This window comes from Toxorhynchites rutilus, chromosome 1 (assembly GCF_029784135.1).
Source record: "Toxorhynchites rutilus septentrionalis strain SRP chromosome 1, ASM2978413v1, whole genome shotgun sequence".
Taxonomy (NCBI): domain Eukaryota; kingdom Metazoa; phylum Arthropoda; class Insecta; order Diptera; family Culicidae; genus Toxorhynchites; species Toxorhynchites rutilus.
In genome coordinates this window covers 117,511,457-117,536,017 of record NC_073744.1, presented here as the reverse complement: position 1 = coordinate 117,536,017, position 24,561 = coordinate 117,511,457, and the positions used below count along the sequence as shown (strand labels likewise).

Sequence of the window (24,561 nt, the reverse complement as noted above, 5' to 3'; positions counted from 1 at the left end):
TTTTATTCCTGCAACTGTCTTCCATCGTTGTGCAAGTGCAGTTGAGGGCCCGCTTGCCTTCATTTCCAACTCCTCGATTGAACGAGTAGTTTTTCACAACGGATTGAAAGAGTCGTACATACATAAAATTGAGGTTCGACTAAATGTGAAGAACTACCGTAGAGAATTTCTACTGCGCAAACTATCACGGGTCGTGGCGAAATTCGTACCAAAATTATTCAATTTCTACCAAAAACAACATCGCATTAACATTACTAAGGAGTTGTTGGATTCTGTCCGCGATTACCCAAACTAGGTCACGAGTCATGGGGCTATGGTTATGACCTGTAAACCAAAGCTCAATGATCCCAATAGAAGCTGTTGATTTGGAACAGGCATAAATCGAAGACGAGCTAAAACACGTGCAAGCGAAGCAGCTCTCAAAATAAGTCAGAGACATGAGTACCAACATAACGCCACAAAAAAAATGAAAACAGAATACAATGTATGCTTTTTTTCGCAATTGATGCGTGCGTGGAAAAAAAATAGCGTTATTTTAAGCAAATCGCGTATTTTCGAGGGAATCGTGTAAAAAATTATTGCCGCTTCATCGGCTAACGCTCGTTTCAACCACATTCACAGAATTTCTCTTCCCAACGAGGATACGACAAGCAGTTCGCGTAGTTTCAGGAAATTCACGTAAAAAAATTCACGTGAAAAAATAATCCTGTGTATAAAAGGTTTGTCACATCAAATTGCATCACGGAAAAAACGCTGTAGAAATTCGCCCAGTAGACCGATCCTTTTGAAAATTTTAGACAGTAAAATAAAAACTATTAAACAACTTTTGGCATTTTCCATTTTTCATACTTCGAGCCTAAGCCCGTATGCTCGTACCTTCCTCTTTACCCCGTCCATAAGGTTCTGTACAACGTCAGGTTGTAGTTTTTTTTAACAGAAATCCATTTTCTCTTGAAGTCCGCCTCCGATTTGACAACTTTTGGGTTCTTCCGGAGGGCCTGCTTCATAATCGCCCAATATTTCTCTATTTGGCGAAGCTCCGGCGCGTTGGGCGGGTTCATTTCCTTTGGCACGAAGGTGACCCCGTTGGCTTCGTACCACTCCAACACGTCCTTTGAATAGTGGCACGAAGCGAGATCCGACCAGAAGATGGTCGGGCCCTCGTGCTGCTTCAATAGTGGTAGTAAGCGCTTCTGTAGGCACTCCTTAAGGTAAACCTGCCCGTTTACCGTGCCGATCATCACGAAGGGGACGCTTCGCTTTCCGCAAGAGCAGATCGCTTACCACACCATGTACTTTTTGGAAAACTTGGATAGTTTCTGTATGCGAATCTCCTCCGGAACGCTGAATTTGTCCTCTGCGGAGAAGAACAACAGGCCCGGCAGCTGACGAAAGTCCGCTTTGACGTAGGTTTCGTCGTCCATTACCAGGCAATGCGGCTTCGTCAGCATTTCGGTGTACAGCTTCCGGACTCGCGTCTTCCCCACCATGTTTTGCCTTTCGTCGCGGTTAGGAGCCTTCTGAACCTTGTATGTACGCAGCCCCTCCCGCTGCTTGGTCCGCTGGACGAATGAACTTGACAAATTCAGCTTATTGGCGACATCCCGGACCGAACTTCTCGGATCACGTCTAGACTGCTTAACTACGCGCTTGTGATCTTTTTCACTGACGGAGCATCAATTTCTGCCATTCTTCACCTTCCGGTCGATGGTTAGGTTCTCGAAGTATCGTTTTAGTACTCTGCTGACCGTGGATGGGACGATTCCCAGCATCTTACCGATGTCCCGATGTGACAACTCCGGATTCTCGAAATGAGTGCACAGGATTAATTCACGACGCTCTTTTTCGTTCGACGACATTTTTCCAAATTTACGAAAAATTGACAGTGAAGCATGGCCAACGTGATCTATACACTCTTATCTGATTTTAAAGCGAAAGCTGAAGATATAATTCCTAAAAATGAAATTTCTACAGCGTTTTTAGCGTGATGCAATTTGATGTGACACACCCTTTACGTAACCCACGGAAATTCAAAGGTGGTGATACTTTTTGAACAAACCTCGCATTACGCTCTAATAACTCTCTTCAGCAATCAGCTCCCTTCAGATGTTCGACAGTTATCCAATGAACCAAAGCCTTCAAGGGAATATTCTAGTGCAAAGGTACGAATTTCGGACCTTTTTTTCGAGCTTTGAACAAATAAGACGAAGAATATTTTAACTATCCATTAATTCATTATTTGTTTATTTATCTTTTAACAATACAACACGAACTAAACGAAAAAATCAAAATTAGAATAGATAGACAAGATGGAAAAATATCGAAGAGATTCTGAATCAGTAAAGATGCTGCTAACGTATGATCAGTCAAAAAAAATTTTTTTTTGACAAAGTGGCGAACTTTTGAAAAAAAAATCTTTTTTGCACGTTTTTATGTTAGTTCCAATTTTTCTTTAAATTAAAAAATAATATTTTTTTGGTTCATGCAATATAAAGATATATAAATATTCAATCAAAAAACTATGATTTTTTCAAATTTCTAGACTAGAATACCTTAAGCTTAGAATAATGAACAAAAACTACAGTATTTATTATTCTTAATATATTATTTTCTTTCATTCAAAAATATGCTACACCCAGTAAATTTTGTCTCTGGCAAATAAAAACTTTTCAGAATGACTAGCAACACTACTCAAATCTTCCACCACCACGATTTTTCCTGCACAGGCCACCCCCCGAGCGCTGGAGGGGACTGAGGCATTGAAGTGTCTGACACAGAGTTCCAAACGTCGACCGAGCGAGCGTTCTGTTCCTGCCACCGGCAAGGGAACAATAAAAAAGAAATTTGTTCATGAATAATTCTACCACACAAACGATGTGTGAGAAAATGCATAGCAAAGAAACGGTGCCTTGGGATGAGTGAAATGGGCGGGCAGAAAAATCTCTTACATTAAAAGTAATATGTAACGATGAGTATGGGGTTTCGGATGGGTTAAAGGATATATGATGGAAGAGGTTGCTCAACTTGTTTTCATTCTTTATCTGAGAATATAATACCGAAAAGGATTCAACCTAAGTGGTTCGACATGAACCGCGAATCCGCATCTGGGGTGGATGCGTTTTTGTTAAAAAATGAAGATGAATTATAAACATTTTTTTGTTTCATGACCATTAGTAATTATTATTTTTTCTCCTAATTGAATTATAGTAGGCATTCACTAGCTGGACTAGAAAGGCAACCCAATTATCGAATTCCACTCGTTAACTGGGCTGAAATGTTAAACGTCGAATAAAACTGAGGGGAACTTCAGTAAAATTTTTGTTTTGAACGTTCCAATTTGGCCATGAAAGTAGTTATCTATATAGTGTAACGTTTCTGATTGCATTTTTTGAGGGGATACAAGAAGACTGAGGCAATAAAACACGAAGATTGATATCTTTAAGGAAAACATAATCCAGAATTTTTGAACCACAGTTTGATGATGATGATGATGGTCCCGCTTGCTTCCCCTACAGGGGTTTGAGCAATACGAGTTATCTAAAAGATGTGTTGTTGTTGCGCATTTAATATGTCTTGGCATCGAGTTGAAAACATTTATTCCTTTGAAATACAACGAATTTTGTGAAGCACATGACAAGACATTAGGTGTTCTTAATTCTTCCTCGTTTCTAGTGTTATATCTATGAAAATCACTTCCTCTTTCAACTCGATCACACAAATATCGGGGCAGCAAACCGGTAATTACTTCAAAAATGAACACCATAGTTGAATTAACAATTCTTTGCTTCACGGATAACCATTTCAGAGCGTCCATCATCAAAGATGAAGAAGTGAATCTATTACATTTTAGAATCAACCGCATTATTTTATTCTGCAAACGCTGTAATCTCGATATTTGTGTATCATTGGCTAAAAATAATATGGAAGAATAATAGTCTAAATGAGGAGAGATGGTTAATTTGTATAGCTGTATTTCGCTGCACATAGTTAAATCGTTTTTCAATCGGCAAGATTCCATACTTCTTGGCAATTTTCTTGATGGCATGGTCAATGTGAGTTTTGAACTTGAGTTTGTCATCAATAATCACCCCAAGATATTTAATCTCCCGAACGCGATCAATGGTCTCATCATCAATTACAATAGAGACGCTTTCATTAGAACGATTTCGTGAGATTACTATAAATTTAGTTTTATTTATATTCCACTTCAATTGCTCATATTTCAACCATCTACTTAAAGAACACAAGTCTCCATTCAAATGTAAAACGACCTGATTCTAATATAATATTTTCTAATTTTTTCTCTAATGTGTGTAACATGTTGATAGGACGAAACTCTTCGGCTCTAATCGTTCCAGCAACCTTTTGAATAGGAACTATGAAAGATTCCTTCCACACCTGAAGCACATGCCCAGCTAATAAAGACTTATTAATAAGGGCCATCAATGACATGAAAGCAATCTTGAATAACTCCAGCATTGACATTATCCACTCCAGCCGTTTTTCCTAAAGAAAAGCAAATAGTTCTAAGTTCATTTAATGTAATTGGGTGAACACTTTCAAAGTTGAGTTAGCCTTAGTTAGTGTATTATTATTCAAGTGGAGCCACCGGCTCAATTCATCTTTGCTTTATTTACCAGTTAGCGATGATATCATGAAGGAATAAAGAACAAAATTCATTGAAGACGGATTGACGCTCATAAATGCCATCTTTGTTGTCAAATTTCGTTAAACACTTAAAATGTTGTAGACTCATTCATAGAAGATCGGACAATTAGGTAAAAATATCACAATTGATATACTACTTGATACTTGATATGATACTATGTGATACCGTTGAAACGACCTTGATCTGGAATTCGGCAAGTTTCCTGCTTCATGAACAGATAAAAATAAACAAAGAATTCGTATAGTCAGAAAAAAAACAAACACGGTTTACAATACAACGTTTACATTTAAAAAAAATGAACTTTTTTTCGGATGGTGATAAAAAACTAATACAGATAATTGAGTTTGATAAATTCCCCATGGAAGGTAATTATATTAGCTTACTTGCAAAGAGAATTCTACGCCCTTGCGATCGGCCTTCCGGCAGTCATCCGGAACATTCGCCATGTCGGACGAAAACCTGCATGTGGGCATGTTTTTGAATTATTCCTTCGTTTTATTTATCAATTCCTTCTCAGTTCTCGCGACAAAACTGTTGGAGTTGATCTTACGCTTCAGGTTTGCCCATAAATTCTCGTTGGGACGCAGCTGGCGGACGTTGGGCAGGTTCGCCGACTTAGGTACCACATCGATATTCAGCCGCTCGATCTCCTCTAACGATCGCTTCGAATAGTGGGCCGACGCCAGATCCGGTCAGAACACCGCGTCTTCCTTATGTTATTTTTTGGTGAACGACGCAACTTCCGGCAGGTACTTCGAGCGGCTTTGACATCCCCTTCTCGCTGATTGTCAGCCACAGCAGCATCTTCTTGGGGAAATTGGTGTGGGAAATAAACTGCACTCCGGAGCTATCTCATCAAGGTGAGATAGGTCTCGTCGTCCATCACCACCGCTACGTCTCGATTCGTCGGGAAAATCGACTTGACCATCTTTGCTGCGTCATTGCCTGCAGCTCCGAGACCAGTGGACGGGACTTCTGCTTCCTGACATGTACGTCCATGTTCGCCAGATACTTTTTCACTGTTTGGCCGGTTGCTCCGACCTCTCGGCCAAGCGCACGGAGCGATGTAACCACTTTTCCCTCGATCTTCCTCTTCAGCATCCTTTGGAGCTTCTTGTCACTCAGGGTCGTCGGCCGTCCAGAACCAGGCTATCTCTCGATGTTCTGATTGTTGTCCAATAGTGCCAAGATGTTATAGATGCCGGAATAGGCATATCCGGCGTCCACAAAGTACCGCACGATGGCCGTTTTCAACGCGGCGGGGTACCGTTCTTTGAACGCGCACACTTCTGAACGGAGTAGCTTTCAGTTTTCGCCATCACGGTTAGAGTTCGACTGATAGAGCTGTTAATTTTTCTTTCTGCTGACTCATGGGCTATGATTGATGCTGCATGGGTAGATTCGTCAGTACGTGTGATGGTAAACCCATGAAAAATCGGAAATTTTTGTTCATTAATGCAAACGTTACGAAGGAGGATTAACCTGCATAGAGGTGAGTTCATAATTCGCCTGCCAAACCCTCGAAACAACTCATTATGTGCCTTAAGGGCCTGGTTGAAAAAAAATTAAAAAATATGATACGAGGGTCATTCTGAACGGAGCTTCATTGTTTTCACCATCACACTTAGAGTTCGACTGATAGAACTGTCAGTTTTTTTTCTGCTGATTCATGGGTAGTTTCGCCAGTACGTGTGAAGGTAATCCCATGAAAAAAAGGGCAATTTTTGTTCATTTTTCTAATGCGAACGTTACGAAGGAGAATTAACCTGCATAGAGGTGAGTTCATAATTCATAATTCGCCTGCCAAACCATCGAAACAACTAATTATGTGCCTTAGGGGCCTGGTTAAAAAAATGTAAAAAATATGATATGAGGGATAATAATGGATCGATTCCTTTTTGTACAATAACATACACCACTCCGTTATTGGCAAATTATCGCAGACTGCAATTTCCTGTAAGGGAATTGTTAATGTCGCTTACGTAAAAGTTGTACAAAAGGGGGCTGTTTACAAGACCCATGGGGAGATTCCGTGAAAAAAAATTTTTTTTTTTTTATATTATTTGTTAGAGATGGAAGACCTTGAGAATGTAAACTGTTCACCAGGGACTCTATTGTGACTGCATCAAATACTCCCTTCATATCTGAGAAGACTGAAGATATTTTTTTTCGCGTAAGCCATGTGTATTTAGACCCGCTCGTACGATACCCCGCAATACTAGGGTGCCAATTAATATATGGGAAAAAATCGACCCTAAAATTTCAAAAAGTTGCCTTATACAAAATGTTCACCGAAAAAACACCCTATGCAAAATATCAGCTCAATCGGACTTAGGGGAGATTGGCGCAAAGCGGTCAAAGTTTGAGTTTTTTGAAAATTGAAAAATCAGCCAAGGGGAGAGTAAAGGAAATCGGGGTTTTCGAAAAAAAAATTGATGCCAAATGTCTTAAAATTGCATGATACGTCGAGATTTAGTGTCATTTCGAAAAAAAAAAATTCGTCAAAAATCGACACTCTGGAACTTAGTTTTTTCCGGACTACGAGACGAAACATTTGGTTTTGGGTGCCAATAAAAAATAGTTATCTCGATTTTGCGACTTGTTGTGAAATGTTGATTTGCACGATAATATATCCTATGCAAAACATTAGTTCATTCGAATTTCATTTATTAACCCTTTTACATACAACATCGAGATGATTGTGCCAAAACGTACAACATCGAGTCTCTCTCGTGGTACACTTGCATATCACAAGGCGCTAAGACGTTTAACAGAGTAGTGAAATTACTCTATGCGTGACCCATCGAAACGTTTACATTTGGTCCGTTTATTTGAAAATTAAATCGTTAAAACAAAACAAAACATTTTTTCGTGATAACAGTAAATCTCGACGAGTAATGCAACTTTGAGATATTAGCATCAAAATTTTTTTTTTTAAAATCCCAATTTCGGTGATTTTTTTGATTTTGAAAAAAACTCAAATTTTAACGTCAGCGACACTAATAAATGAAGTTTGAATGAGCTAATGTTTTGCATAAGATATATTATCGTGCAAATCAACATTTCACAGCAAGTTCCGAATGAAAAATCGAGACAACTATTTTTATTGGCACCCAAAACCATATGTGTCGCCTCGTAGTCCAGAAAAAAAATAAGTCCCAGAGTGTCGATTTTTGACATAATTTTTTTTTTCTAGATGACACTAGATCTCAACGTTTCATGCAATTTTAGGACATTCGGCATAATTTTTTTTTCTAAAACCCCGATTTCCTTCACTCCCCCCTTGGGTGATTTTTCGATTTTCAAAAACAACTCAAGCTTTGACCGCTTTGCGCCACTCTCTCTAAGTCCGATTGAGCTGATATTTTGCATAGGGTGTTTTTTCGAGGTGGTGAAAATTTTTTATTGGGTAACTTTTTGAAATTCGAGATGACCATTTTCATTGGCATCCTAACGAACACCTTTTCAAAGCAGACTTGCAAGATCCCCTACATGTTACTCCCCGCAAGTGCAGCAGCGTACTTTGGGGAAACAATATTCCGCCGTGTGGTCAACTGACTCACACTCTAATAAGATCTCAAATTAGGACTTAGGCATAAACAATCGCACTGATAAGCTCAATTTGTCTTCGGTCTCGTAATCAGGGAAGGCGAGACCAGAACGACCCTGACGGCGTAAACTCGGTTTCCTTTTGAATAGAGACTGTTCCAAGCTGACAGTACTCCAGGATTTGAACAATCATCAAGGTGAGCTCTTTACCCCTTTCCAGTACAACATCGAGTCTCACTCGTGGTGTACTTGCATAACATAGGGCGCTAGAACGCTCGGCAGATTAGTGAAATCACTTGATGTGTGACGGTAAGGGGTTAAACTTGCCTACTCAATTTCTACTTCGTTTGTAAACACGATACTCTCACGTGAAACGCTGGTCAGCAACAATTGCGTTCGGATGCTTCCGGCCAAAGGAACAAACTCGTAAGCGTGGCGTATATTAATAAAGCGAGTATTGATACATGCAGCAGGGCAACAGAAAAGGAAGATAAGATCGGGAGTGGGGAGAGCGTTAGGAGGTTGAAAAGGGAAGTTGGCCGGGTTTTTGGAGAGTGTTTTTTTATAGTAGATCGAGTCTTCTGCGGAAGAAATACTTTATGGTGTGGTAACTCATTTGAGTGACTTCCCAACACCTCTTTGAGCAACCAAAGAAGAGTCAATAGCTTCATTGTCTGGAAAACTCAATATCAGGAGATTCTGTTTTTCATATGAAGCTGTGATGTGATGTGAAAACGAACTTAAATTTGCTGGGGACATCTCCTCTGGTCTCTGGCCTTATAGAATTTCAGGCCTGGTCCAAAAATCTATCTCCACGTACGTTTCGTCATCCATCAGCACGCATTCTTCATACTTCGTCAAAATCTGGTTGTGCAACTTTCAAGCTCGTCTTTTGGCCACCACATTTTGCTCCAGCGTCCTGTTTAGTTACTTGGAGGCACGGAAACTACGATAACCTTCTCACATACAGATTCTCCGAACGGTACTTTGGTTAGAGTTGAATTTTTTGTCGATGTCATAGCGGAAACGTTTCAACGCATCATACACGATTAATTTATCAAACTTTTTTAGTACCTGACCTCCCCGGATTTTTAATGTGTTTGTCCAAAACCAAATTTTTTCGTTCGGCTTCCACCCTGCACAGCTTTTGACACAGGACTATCTCTTTCATTTCTATATAGGAGGATCACTCTCCCTCATTGTGCTCCCATGGCCGAGTGGTTGGCGTCATAACTAACATGCCGGGTGTTCGGGTTCGATTCCCGTTCTGGTCGGGGGAATTTTTCGTCAAAGAAATTTCCTCCGACTTGCACTGCGATCACGCGTATTCTAGAGCTTGCCACTCAGAATGCATTCAAGGCGTGTTATTTGGCATAGAAATCTCAACTAAGTACTAATAAAATGACGCAAGTAATACTACGTTGAGACGGCGAAGTTCCTCTAGGAACATTAGTGCCTTTGAAGAAGAAGAAGAAGAAGAAGAAGAAGAAGAAGAAGAAGAAGAAGAAGGATCACTCTACAGAAAATGTAACGATTCATTAAGAGTTTTCAAACGCATATTACTTAAAATCGTTATTGCGACATATGTTGTGTTGTATACCATTAGACAGGAAATATACCCAGCAATCTTTACAATTTGACGATTAACCCTTTCGTTACGAGCGTCGTCTATAGACGACATCCGCGCGACAAGCTGTGTGTACGAGCGTCTTCTTTAGACGACATGAAATTCATACTGCTCTTCGATCACACCAGCGCGATGTGCATACTTTTCGGCGCAGTGCTCCGTACAGGGGTAGCACTTCGGCGGAGCACACTACCGTAATGAAAGGGTTAAAATAGGTAAGTTTTATTCGATTGCACTAACCACTCGCTTTCCTCCCTGACGCAACGAGCATTCGTTTTGCCTACATTCGGGTGTTCACAATGTTAATTGATGCGTATTATGAATTATTCTCCATTTGCCGATAATAGGCATTCATCAGTTTTTGCATTGTATGTTGTTCAATCAATTCATGCTCAATTCACGTTTTTAGCGTGTAGGTCTTGCTACTAACAATGTATGCAATGTTGGTCCAGGATATCATGATATCGAGCATGTTGTTTGGTAATGTAAAAATGCAAATAAAGAATTTAACTGGCTGCTGATTTAGAGGTTCGAAAGGGTATAATCACACATATCAGATTATGATAGCTTGAGTAGTCGTGATCTTGATATATGTATGTCTTCCTTAGAAGCCTACTTTACTTCCTCGAATGCACTAGTTCATTCTCCTTTCCCTTTCCTATACATAAGCATAGCTTAGCACCCAATGAAATCAGTCCACTACAGCAGCTACACGAACTTCCAAGAAAGCCCTAATGGTCATAGGATACCTCATATACATCACCTGGCTCTAATAGCCAGGTGCTAATTATTAAAAACCTACAAAAAATGTTCCGGACAACGTTGCAAGGAAGGAGAAATGCTATTTTCATCTATAATATGTTTCTGTAGTCATAGATTTATTTGACTTAGGATGATATTTATGTAGAACTTAACTATTTAAACTTTATGTTTAAAAATGATAAATGATGACTCCTTGTGTTCTTCTGCATAATTGAATAAATAGAAGAAAAGGGTAGTCATGGCTTCAATGTGTATTTTTGTGTACATTTTGCGGACAGAATGTGGTTACAGGTTCTACCACGGTACCATACAGGAAACGGTTTTTTCAGGGATTCCATTTGATGGCATTCCTGATTCCTGATTCTAAATATTTCAAGCTTTATATATATATAGCGTAGGCGAGAACAGAACATGTCTGGCTACTCCAAGCTATCGACGAGGAATGATGAATGGTGTTACTTCTCATGGATTTGGATACACTGCGTTTCATAACTGTAGAACCACTCATTTTTTCTGAGGTTCCAGAGACAGGTAAGAAGCCGGTTGAATTGATGTATATAGTGTAGAATTCAATTTATAAGACTGGCCATTTGAGCTTTATTGTTGTGTTCAGGCGCGAAATATTCGAAAAACTAAAATTCCAGTTTTTCATGTCTATAGAACCAGATGGAAAAACTCTCACTCCTTTACAGAAGTAACGTGAATTTCACATGAATTACAATAAGTTTCTAATTCGTAGTTCATCTTTAGTTCTCGATCAGTTCAAATAACCCATTGAGGGTGGTTTCGAGCAATCTGCGCCATGTTGTAATGTGTATTTCGTTTTACACAGAGGAAAATGCTCGATTAAGCTCTTCAAATCACTCATGCTGCTTGTAAGCTCCATCTACTATTCATACGATCGCTCCTCATATGTTCTTGATAGGGTTTTGATCTGGTAAACAAGCTGACCAGTCCAGAATCTGAAGCCCCTATCCATTAAATCATGCCATGACTTTCCGAATTTTATGAATTTATGCCAAGTTACCCAATTATCACGGTGTTTTTGATGCAAAAACAGAAGTAAATAATTCTGAAGTACTTCATTGCACTTCTGACTGTGCATTCGTGTTGATGAAAAGCTATCTGAATCAGGTCTTTTTGTGAAAAATCAGCTTATTTGGAGGACGTCCTTCAGGAATCAGTTCATACATCATAAATTACAAATTAAATTACACACACACAACAAGTGGCAGCTGACAAAACGGCGCACTTGTTAGAATGTGTTCCTAACTTCAAATTTAATACTAACGCACCTATTGGAAACGACGGGGTCATCTTCACACCCCCAATACATTATTATACATGTTTTTTTTTTTTATAATTCGTTTATTTGTACAGGCTCAGTTACATAGGTTTAAAGAAGCCAAACTCTCAACTATACTTTTACTATTAACATGTTTTCTTAATTCTACGGTTAATGAAATAGGAAACCGATTACTCGCGGTCGACTCGAGTTTAGAAGGGTGACACATTTTCATTAGGAAAAGGATGGGATGTAAGGAGATTGTAACCATGTTCACACTCACACTCACACTCACTTTCACATTCATACTCACACATCACACTGAATTCTTAAACTATCCTTACATCTAATATGTATTAACAATTTAACTTATTCTAATGTTAGGGAACCGATAGCTCGCGAAGGACGAAAAGGAGGAGAAAATGGGGGGGAAAGGATGTAAGAACAATCACACTCGAAGATCGATATCTTTAAGGAAAACATATATTTGGGACATGTAATCAAGGTCTAACCGAGCCAACACATCTCTCACCGGCACATTGGGCTGCCTTCCTCGAGCCCGAAGGGAGTTTTCTAAATTCGATCTGGCGACAAAATATAGCTCGCACGACCAAACAACGTGTTCGATGTCGTGGTAACCATGGCCACAAACGCAGAGATTGCTGTCGGCAAGCTTGAAACGAAAAAGCAGCGCATCTAAAGAACAGTGATTGGACATGAGTCGGGAGAAGGTCCGAATAAAGTCCCGACTCAAGTCCAGACTTTTGAACCATGGTTTGAGGCTAACCTTAGGGATAATCGAGTGGAACCACCGGCCCAATTCATCTTCGTTCCACTTGCGTTGCCAGTTAGCGATGGTATTTTTACGAACTAAAGAATAAAATTCATTGAAGGCGATTTGACGCTGATAAATATCGCCTTCAATTGCACCTACCTTTGCTAATGAGTCAGCCCTCTCATTACCCGAAATGGAGCAATGTGAAGGGACCCAGACAAAGGTAATGACATAACAGCGTCTGGATAAAGCACTCAAAATTTCTCGTATTCTCTCAAGGAAGTACGGCGAGTGCTTTTCCGGCCTCACTGAACGGATAGCTTCGACAGAGCTAAGACTATCCGTTACAATGTAATAGTGTTCAACAGGTCGTGAGGCGACGCTGTCCAGCGCCCAGTATATCGCTGCCAATTCAGCAATATATACCGAGCAAGGATTCTGAAGACTGTGTGAGGTGCTAAAAAATACGTTGAACACTCCAAATCCTGTGGACTCATTCATAGAGGACCCATCAGTAAAGTACATATTATCACAATTGACACGCCCATACTTTGCTTTGAAGATCGTAGGAGCGATCCTCGATCGAAGATAATCTGGAATTTCATGGATTTTCTCCTTCATGAACAGATCAAAATGTACAGAGGAATTGATGTAGTCAGAAAAACAAACACGGTTGGGAATATACGAAGAAGGATCAACCTGCATGGTGATGAATTCATGATATGAGCTCATGAATCCAGAATGAAAATTTAGCTCGATAAGCTGCTCAAAATTTCCGATCACCAATGGGTTCATAACCTTACACCGGATGAGGAACCGAAGAGATAATAAATTGAAGCGATCTTTTAGTGGGAGTAGGCCTGCCAAAACCTCGAGACTCATGGTATGCGTTGAGGGCATACATCCCAACGCAATACGGAGACAAAGATACTGAATTCGCTCGAGTTTAATGAGGTGTGTTTTGGCAGCTGATTGAAAACAGAAACTGCCATACTCCATCACTGAGAGAATAGTTGTTCGATACAACATTATAAGATCTTCAGGATGGGCACCCCACCAGGTGCCGGTAATTGTACGGAGAAAGTTTATTCTTTGTTGACATTTTTTACTCAGATACCTAATATGGGCCCCCCAAGTACATTTGGAGTCGAACCAGACCCCAAGATACTTGAATGACATAGCATGAGTGATCGGTTTACCCAAAAGTTGAAGCTTTGGTTTTGCTGGTCTATGCTTCCTAGAAAAAACCACCATCTCTGTTTTCTCCGTGGAGAATTCGATCCCTAGCCCAATGGCCCAGGTTGAAAAATTGTTCAAAGTATCTTGTAAGGGTCCTTGCAGGTCGGATTCGTTTGATCCTACGACAGACACCACTCCATCATCTGCAAGTTGTCTTAGGTTGCAATTTTGTGTAAGGCAATTGTCGATGTCGCTTACATAGAAGTTGTACAAAAGGGGGCTTAAACATGAGCCCTGGGGGAGGCCCATGTAAGAGATCCGACTCACTGCCGAATCTCCATGAGAAAAATTCAAATGTTTCTCACAAAGCAAGTTATATAACATATTATTCAATAGAGGCGGCAGACCCCGAGAGTGTAATTTGTCTGACAGGACCTCTATTGAAACTGAATCAAAGGCCCCCTTTATGTCCAAGAATACTGAAGCCATTTGTTTTTTTTCGGCGTAAGCCATTTGAATTTCTGAAGAAAGCAACGCAAGACAATCATTCGTCCCCTTGCCCCTGCGGAACCCATATTGTGTATCTGAGAGTAGGCCATTCGTTTCAACCCATCGATCAAGGCGAAACAAGATCATTTTCTCCAACAATTTCCGTATACAAGACAGCATTGCTATTGGGCGGTACGAATTGAAGTCGGACGCGGGCTTTCCAGGTTTTTGAATAGCTATAACTCGTACTTGTCTCCAATCATCTGGAACAATATTATGTTCCAGAAACCGATTGAATAAATTCAACAAGCGATGTTTCGCCACACCAGGGAGGTTTTTCAACAAGTTGAACTTAATTCTATCCGATCCTGGGGCAGAATTGTTACAAGAAAGGAGAGCAAGAGAGAATTCTACCATCGAAAACTCGGAATCAAGATCGCACCTATCTTGTGGTATGTCTCGAACAATTTTTTGCACAGGAGCGGAATCAGGACAAACCTTCCGTGCAAAATTAAAAATCCATCGATGTGAATATTCTTCGCTTTCATTCGTTGATGAGCGATTTCGCATGTTTCGAGCCACTTTCCATAATTTTTTCATTGACGTTTCTCGTGACAAACCTCCCACGAAATTTCGCCAATAAGCACGTTTTTTCCCTTTGATCAAATTTTTGAACTGATTCTCAAGGGCTAAATACATTTGAAAATTTTCAGGGGTTCCACGTTTCCGAAAAGATTGAAATGCATTCGATTTTTCTACATAAAGCTTGGAACATTGGCTATCCCACCATGGATTGGGAGGCCTTCGGCTAATGGTGGAACCTGGGATGGGTTTCGTTTGAGCGCGAACCGCGCTGTCATATATCAAACGAGAAAGGAAGTTATACTCCTCCAATGGAGGTAAACCATCTCTGGAATTGATGGCTAGAGCAATCGCGTCCGCATATTTTTTCCAGTCAATGTGTCTTGTGAGGTCATATGCCATGTTTATAGATTCAGAAGAATTCGACCCAATGGTGATGGAAATTTTGATTGGCAAGTGATCACTACCGTTGGGGTTCTGGATTACATTCCACTTGCAATCTAACGATAGTGAATTCGAGCAAAGCGAGAGGTCAAGAGCACTAGGGTTAGCAGGAGGTTTAGGTACACGTGTTGTTTCCCCAGTGTTCAAAATGGTCATATTGAAGCTGTTACAAAGGTCATATATCAACAATGAACGATTGTCGTCGTACTGTTCCCCCCAGGCAGTTCCGTGAGAGTTGAAGTCTCCCAAGATCAATCGTGGCTCAGGAAGGAGTGAGCACATGTCATCAAGTTGTTTGCGGCTAACCGCAGCTCTCGGAGGCCAATACAAGCTGACAATACAGAGGTCTTTGCCTCTGATGTTTGCATGACAAGCAACAGCTTCGATCCCTCCAATAGTTGGAAGGTCAATTCTAAAAAATGAGTGGCTCTTATTGATCCCCAAAAGCACCCCTCCGTATCTATCATCACGGTCCAAGCGTATAATATTAAAATCGTGGAAAGAGATATCATCTCGCGAAGAAAGCCAAGTTTCGGACAGAGCAAAAACATCACAATTGAAGTTATGAATTAAAAATTTGAATGTATCCAATTTAGGGATAAGACTACGACAATTCCACTGTAAAACAGTGATATCTCCGACCTCTCTATTTGAATTAGACATCAAGAGAGATAATCATTGCAAGGAGGGGCCATGTTTGCATCAATTGTTGCAAAATTGTCTTTAATACTGGAAGCATTGAGATGACAATGGTTCTGATGGAGTCGGAAACATTAAAACACTTGAAGATTTGATCCAAAAGGTCAGACAACTTTATAAATCCCGATTGGGAAGTTGAACTGGACGGAAAAATAGGGACAGTTGGGGTTTTTGATGTCCCCTCGAGTGCTGGGTCGTTCGAAGATGAAATATTCCCACGGAAGCCAGGAGGAACCTGATTTTGCTTGTCCGCTGCACTCGATTTTTTAGGCAAGCTAACAGAGGATATAACCGTGGGGACTTGTTCTTGAACTTTGGGAGTGGTCACATTTTTGCGCCGGGGATTCCCTTTGAAAATAAACGGTGTGCCCTCGCTAGCTGTGTCCGCTTCCATTTCATCAACTGGCAACGCGGAAAAGGTATTGTGTGTTGAGATTGGTTGATGTTGTTGAGCCAGTGGAGAAGCGCCCTTTAAAATTTCCGCAAAAGTACGTTTCGAGCGTTCCTTTAAAGAGCGCTTCTGCTTCTCCCAGCGACTCTTGTAAGTTTCACAAGCTGAGAGCACGTGTGGGGATCCTCCGCAATATGGACACTTATGCTCAGTCGCACTGCAGGATTTCCCCACATGTTGCTCTCCGCAAGTGGCACAGCGCTCCTTGTTGGCACAATAATCTGCTGTGTGACCAACTGACTTGCATTTGTTGCAAGTCATGGGCTTTGGCACGAAGAGTCGCAGTGGTAGCCTCAATTTGTCTACCATAACGTAGTCAGGGAGGGCGGAGCCAGCAAAAGTTACTCGAAACGAGTCGGACGGCGTGAATTTTGTTTTTCCCTCTTCCTGGGACACTTTTCCTAACTGTTGGCAGTCCAAAATTTTAACTATCGACCGAGGAAGCTTTTTAAATCTGCCATCTCCCTTTTTTATAAATTCGCTCGTCAGACCCTTTTCTGTAATCACCCCCGAAATTTCTACGTTATGGCAGGGCACATAGGCGCGATATTCTAGGATGAATCTATTGTCGACAACAATTTCGTTAGCTTGCTTCCGATCAGCCACGACAACACGCAGTTTGTTCGGTCTAACCTTTCTCATTTCGACCACGGAGGAATAATTTTTTGTCAGATCTTTCATAATCTGAATGACGTTCAGCGATTTCCCGTTGGGTTTGGGCCGGAAGAAAACAACCCATGGACCAGTTCCAGGTGCATCCTCTGGATAAACCTTGACACGGGGAGAGGACAAAACAGAAGAAGAAGACGAGGACGAGGTTTGGGAGGGAACGGGGACGGTAGAGGGGGGAGATGAGGTGGATGGTTGAGAGGGATCAGGAGCAACAGATGAGGAATGCGAGGTCGATGGTTGAGTTAAAACGGGGGGGTTCGGGGGATGAGTGGCGAGGTTTGTGGATTTCTTAGAGGGGGGCTTTTTAATCGACGACTCTTCTGTATCACACGGAACGCGCTTAAGCGACTTTCCGGCACCTTTTTGTGCAACGGAAAGGGAGTCATCGAAGGAGATCTCCATATTAAAAGACCCCCCACCTTCATCCATCATTTATGTGGCTGATAATTGCAATAGTTTGAATGATTCCTATAACCTAATAAAAAAAAAACAAAGAAAAACAAAAAATAATAAAACTACTTGCTAACGCACACCAGTGCGATGATTGCGGTAACGGCTGCTGCTCGATCGGATGATTGCAGACGCCGCTGCGATTGTGCACTTTTCAGTCCGGTGCTCGTTCTCACGTTCTCGCTCACAGCGATTCACACGAGATGCACCAGTACAATTGAACTTAGCGATCGGCTGATCGCGTGTTGGGCGCTCGGCACAAATGAAATGGTGTATCACACCACTAAGCGCGTTCTTCCACACTGATATTGTGTGCGTGCGACTGACCACCGTGTCCGACTCCAATTTGCGATGGCGATGAATTGGCGAGAAATGAAAGCCAGCCACTTTGGCAGGCCTTGTTGCGGCTTCTCCACTCGCTGATTGCGAGGTTGAACACAATGTCCACAAGACCACGGTAAACGCGTGATAATAAAAACACCAGGGCGAGTAAGGTTAATAACAGCTTACGGCACTCGATCACGATTACGGGAACGTGAAAGTAAACGACTGATTGCTTGCGCTGTCCAGACTTGAATGTATTATACATGTTATACTGAACGAAAATTGCAATGTACATCATTGTCAGGAAACTGCCTTAACCACCCTAATAGTTTCCAATTCTTCATGCTTAGGGGTTTAGAGAAAAAAAACACAAAGTATGAGAAGAAAACTCGAAAAGATGGAGGGTAATGATACCCGGTGATGGTGACCGCGATGTTCAGATGTGCGAAACCACTTCTGCCATAACCAAAGAAAAAAAAATTGTTCCGCCTCCGTTCACAAATTCCTAGCAGCGGAGGCACATGAAAGTATTAAAAATCATCATGCACACATTTCCTGCCCTACCTTATGGTGGTTTTCCATTGTACGGTATGGTGACCGTGACTAGGAAAGCTTACACTCTAGAAAACACGTGTGCCGCACGGCTCCGATGCATTCTCGCGGATTAAAAAAACATTTTCTCAAACCAAGTCTACTAACGACAAAATAGGTAACAGTTATACTTCTATTGTATTCGAACAAGTTACAAAACAAACAATCCTGAATAGTGAATGCTCATCGTTAGCATTCCAGAAATTAATTCTACTATCCCGTTCAGAACAACGAGAATAATGGATCCCCCTACTTCAGTAGCCAGAATAGCTCCGTGTTTTTATGGAAGTTATATGTTTCACCATTGTTTTCGATGTCGTTTGAAATCCTGCGTACCACAATTGATAAAAGGGGATCGTTAAACAGGCGTGTTTCAAAACGCTGTGGAGAGTCATTAAGCAAATTCACCACTCAATAACAAAATGTTTCTATTCTCTTTTTTTACCATACGTTCGTTGCAGAGATGGAACTACAGAAAAAGACTAAATCTGCACACAGACTGAATAGCGTTGAGGATATATCTATAAATGATGTAAGTACATAAGTATATAGAACTCCCGTCCAAAAACATAGTTGTTTAATACAAAAACATATTATAATAAATATCTTCCTACTATTTCATCGCATACCACTAAAAGGAAATCAACTCCACGCCAAATGTTGACCAACCCGAGGAGAATAACAAAATACACAAAAACGGACGCCTGTACAAGGGCCTACAGGGTAGTGAGCCTGATCTAATAAGCCCATCGAGTGCTTCCGGCTACCATCAGTTCTTCCACATATGCCATTTGCCCCACAGAGTTCATCAATCGTCGTGGTCCGGTGGGGCAAAACTTTTAATTGTCCTGCTGGTACATCTCCGTCAACTGATAGCACGAATATTTTTACAAATCTTCCAAATGGTGGGGCACTCCTGCTGTTGGCGCCGATGCTCTACAGCCATTTCGCACAGGATACGCGCGCCATCGGTTGTGTTAGGCCCATTGTTGTGATTCTTGCCGCTGTTTGTGCTCCTCTGGCTTGGAGACGCCACTTGTTTGAATGCTGCGAATGAGATGTAAGTATGTGACCATCTAATCATCGGTACTTTAATCGACTTCAATTGGATAGATGAAGAGAGAAGTATCAGAGCAGTCATACTCAATCCATGAGCCGCCTGTGGACCTATGAACTCTTCTGGTTGGCCCATCTGGTGTTACTTCATTTCAAACTATTTTGTATGTAACGAAAAACTAAGAAATCATTACCTTATTTTTGACGTAGAACTACGTCTTTCATTTCTATACCGGGGTGTAAAATCAAAGTTTCGAAAACGAAAGCGTTACGCCGGAGACCGAGATTTTGAGTGTTAATAGCTCCTAAACAACTGAACGAAATGGTATGATAAACACTTCATTCGAAAGATAAAATGTCTACGCGTTCTATACTTGTTACTTTCTGATCCAAAAACTTGTTATCTTAAATTTGCTTTCAAAATAGGCTATTGAAATCACCAATCGGTATATAAGCGAGCGCCGCTCGGAAATCCACTCAGTTCTAATTGAACAGCGATTGCAGCATGTTGTCGCTGTTGTGGTGAAGCTCTTCATTTATCATGAAAGCGCGGATGAACGGTGTCACCAAGAGCCTGTTTGTGCACCTTAGGCCAGAAGGGAATCCATCAGGAGGAGAGTGATGCTACAAACGGTTCCCCGGGAAGATCTCGATGCAGCCGTTACACACACACATACACGCACGGAATTCTTTCCGTTTGGATCGAGAAAGATCCGGAAAATAATCTGCCAGTTCCTCTAGGAATTTAAAAATACATTCATGTGAAAGAGTTTATTTGAATGTTTTCTATCCATGTAACACTGTGACCAAATATGTTTCAATCAAGTGCTATTAACAGATGGTTATCGAGTTAGCATTAACCACTGGTGGGCTTCCAGTATCGAGGAAAATGTGGAAATATCTAATCGTTACTGAAAATAATCTGCCAGTTCCTCTGGGAATTTAAAATTACATTCATATGAAAGAGTTTATTTTAATGTTTTCTATCCTGTAACACTGTGACCAAATACATTAGGTTTTGTGATTTTTCAATCAATCGCAATCAACAGGATAGCTTCTGAAGATTATTCTTCCCCATCAGTAGGATATTTCCGTATCCAATATTGGATGCATTAAACCTTGTGCCTCCAACGTAACGCTCTCGTTTTCGAAGTTCTCCAAATATTCATTCATTCAGAATGAATTCAGATTCAACTTCATACAAATGATCTCTAAATCAACGATAATCCTACGTCACCCTTGCGGTTATACCATAGATATAACCCACTTCCTGTTTTTTGAATTCGGACTACGTTTTCCAGTTATTATGCTTACTTAGCACCTGTTTTGTATATTTTTTTTATAAAAAAGAAATAGCAAATGCAGCGTTCATTCTATTGGGCATTCTACGAGGGCAGTCCGATAAGTACTTAGCCTCCAAAAAAAAACAAAAATTTCGGAAAATTGGCGATTTATTTCTCAACATAGTTTCCTTTTAGCTCGATTCACTTGACCCAGCGATGCTCCAACTTCTTTAATCCATCTGAAAAATATGTTTTTTCGAGGTCTACAAAGTAGGTCTCCGTGGCGGCGATGACCTCCTCATTCGACTCAAATTTCTGCCCGGCGAATGACTTTTTCAAGTTTGGAAAAAAAAGTTGCACGGGGCCAAATCTGGAGAATACGGTGAATGGGGAAGCAGCTCGTAGTGCAATTCGACCAATTTGGCCGTGGCGACGGCGGAATTTACTTTTTTTTTATGTTTCTAAAAATCCGCGGGCACGTCTGCTTCCACACACGGTCAAAACAAAACTACGAGTCCGATTCGGCTGATATTCAAACAGTAACCCTTTACGAGAATGTACTACACGATGAGTAACATCATCGGGCGATGAGGCTATAGTCATCCAGCTAGCTAACAGACGGCATCGAAGTTATCCAAATGGTCTTTCTCTAGGACGAACTTTCAATTTAGTTTCCCAAATTGGCCTTTTTCAAGCCTAGAGGCGAATGAACTATGAAATTTCGCATTCTCTGTAATTCAAACCATGAGCATCATTATTCAAATCACAGTCCAATCAGCAGACAGAACATTTTGTCAATGCTGATTTCAGACACAGTGTTCTGCTCTATACAAAAGAAGAATAGAAGATAGATATCGAACACGGTCGTACAATTGTTTTCCGTAGAGGTGGAGAGTGCTTCTGTATTTTTGAAACACATCGCAAGAGTGAATTGATTTTTATATTTTTTTTCTGGAATAGAACTTCGTTGAATTGAGGAGCATGTGCATATTTAGGAAGGCCGCTGCAATGTAATCGCTAGCAGGTTGATAAATCGTGAACGACTTTTTGATGACTTTTTCCGATCGATCAATTCATTTTCGCATCCCGATTCCCGGAACCTTTGTCATCATGATCTGGACCCACTTTTTTGGCACATTTGATGATACGGATCTATGTGCACCCGTGGCCGAGTAGTTAGCGTTTCACATTATCATGCCGGGTGTTCGGGTTCGATTCCCGTTCTGGCGGGGGGATTTTTCGTCCAAGAAATTTCCTTCGACTTGCACTGTGGTCACGCGTATTCTAGAGCTTGCCTCTGGGAATACATTCAAGGCGTGTTATTTGGCATAAGAAATCTCAACTAAGCATTAATAAATGATGCTACTTAATGCATACGTTGAGACGGCAAAGGTTCCACAGGGAACGTTAACACCATTCGAGAAGAAGAAGATGATACGGGATTTGGGTTGTTGAGCTGTAGTGGCTTTCCAACCATTTTCGTACACCGACTGGCCCAACTAGACTAGCCCAATACGAATCGATTGACCGTACCTGGGGTACGTTTGGGGGTTTGTCTTCTTTACGTACAAACGGTATGTTATAGGCGGTCCACCAATAAAGAGTGGCCTTTGTGTAATGGCACGAGGCTAGATCCGATCAGAACACAATATCTTCATACTTATGGTGCTTTTTTACAACCATTTTTGTCAAACAGTACTTTGTGTAGCTACCTCCGATTTCGAATGCTTTCCAAGGATCCGAGGACACGCTCTCGGAGAAAACTTTTTTCCTCGACTTTCATCGTAAATAAACGAAAACACACTTAGCACGAACAACGCCCACGAAGAGGAGAACAAAACCACACACAGCTGTTCGTCTCTCTAGTGCGTGTGGCGGAAATTGTGACATAAACAGTCGTGTAGTTGACCTGATAATTCCATCTCTATGTTCAACACTTTGAGAGCCTCGAAACAGCTCATAGAGGAAACGACAGATACAATTCTTGGAACCACCCTAAAGTCTCATGAAGTTTGAATTCCAACGATCGGTTATTGTTGATGTAGCGACCGCGAGTCTCTTTTAGATTACGGTTCAGTGAGATAAAGGACTCTTATAGCAAGAAAGTTTTTAGAACACAGCTCAAACAATTCACGAACTTGCTCTGCACTGATATCTATTTATTTATTTATCACCGTCTTCGTCCTAGACGTAAAGACAGAATAATGGTTAAAAATCTATACAATATTTTTTATCTTTATCTTTATCGGGGAAGTGCCAACAGAAACGAACTCCGGAAACGTCAAACGAAGGTGGAACATAGAATGAGATTTGTTCCAGAAGTTCAGAACAGTCAATAATGCCTCATAGCAAGTCGAGGACGAATAAGCGCTGCATATTGACCCGCCTGCTGGACAGGGTCTCCAAGTCGATCAGTTGGCAACGGTTGGAATATGGAAGAAGATCGATACGATCATTCCATGGAAGTTGACGTAGTGCAAACCGTATGAACTTCCTCTGTATGCGTTCAATACTGATTATGTGCGATGTGTAGTATGGGCACCAGACAGTAGCAGCATACTCTAGTATACTGCGCACCAATGAACAGTAGATCGTCTTCAATGCGTGTATATCGGCGAAATCGAAGGCGTGCCGGCAGATGAATCCAAGAGTGGAGAAAGCTTTGGCGGTCGTAATTCCTACGCGTTCGTTGAGCCTGAGTTTGGCGTCAATGGTCACTCCCAAATCGCAGATAGATTTGACCTGGTCAAGCGAGTCCGCTTCCATAAAATATTTGTGATAAGCAATGTTGTAACGGCGACTGAAGGATATGATCTTGCACTTCTTATTATTGACCTGCATGCCGTTTTCGCCACGCCATGTCAGCACTGTGCAAGGCAACATGATCCAGGGGCGAGGTGATGCTCCGATAAAATTTCAGATCGTCGGCAAAAGAAAACTTAGATGATGTTTAAAGATTAAAACAGGTCATTGACGAAGAGGTTGAAGATCAGAGGGCCAAGGACGCTACCCTGAGGTACACCAGACGTTATACTGAATGGTCTAGATTTTGTAGAATTAATCACTACGTACGCGAAACGAACCGTCAAGTACGACCATAGCCACTCCATAAACCAATCGGGAAAGCCCATGTGCTTCATTTAGTTGATGACAGCAATATGCGGAACAATGTCGAACACTTTCGAGAAATCAATGTACACCGAATCTACTTGAGCTCTATTTCACGAGAGAAAGCGGTGACGTAACAAATAAGGTTAGTCGTGGTACTCCGATGTTTCATGAAGCCATTCTGGCTATTGGAGATGATCGAAGATGACACGTTGTACAATACCTTGTGTACTAACTTTTCGAAGACCTTGCTCAAACAACTCAGTATTGATATTCCACGATAATTGCTGACATAAATGCACTTTCCGGATTTATGGATCGGAACAAGAGAGGCACGTTTCCATGCAGCCGGGAATGATCGGTCGCGCAGAGAGTGGTTGAATATAAGAGCGATCTTATCATCATACATGTAGAAAGGATGACCATGGCCGTTAGGCTTAAACGTTAGACTGGGTGGGTTGATATAAGTTATGTCGAAGATCCATTGGTCCTATCTATGTCAAACGACAACCACAAAACACATTATTTTCCAGATGAAACTCATGTTCGCGCAAGAAACGAAAAGA

General features: G+C 41.2%; 1 protein-coding gene across 2 annotated transcripts in view; it reads left to right on the top strand.

Annotated features, from left to right (window-relative positions):
- LOC129771206 (lachesin-like) overlaps positions 1-24,561 on the top strand; it is a 156,279-nt gene that overhangs the window by 125,464 nt on the left and 6,254 nt on the right. For both annotated transcript variants that reach the window (XM_055774634.1, XM_055774626.1), the window contains exons 10-11: positions 19,010-19,080; positions 19,187-19,608. In XM_055774634.1, coding sequence (XP_055630609.1) covers positions 19,010-19,080; positions 19,187-19,543 — 428 coding nt within the window. In that variant the 3' untranslated portion in view covers positions 19,544-19,608. The remainder of the gene's footprint in view (positions 1-19,009; positions 19,081-19,186; positions 19,609-24,561) is intronic.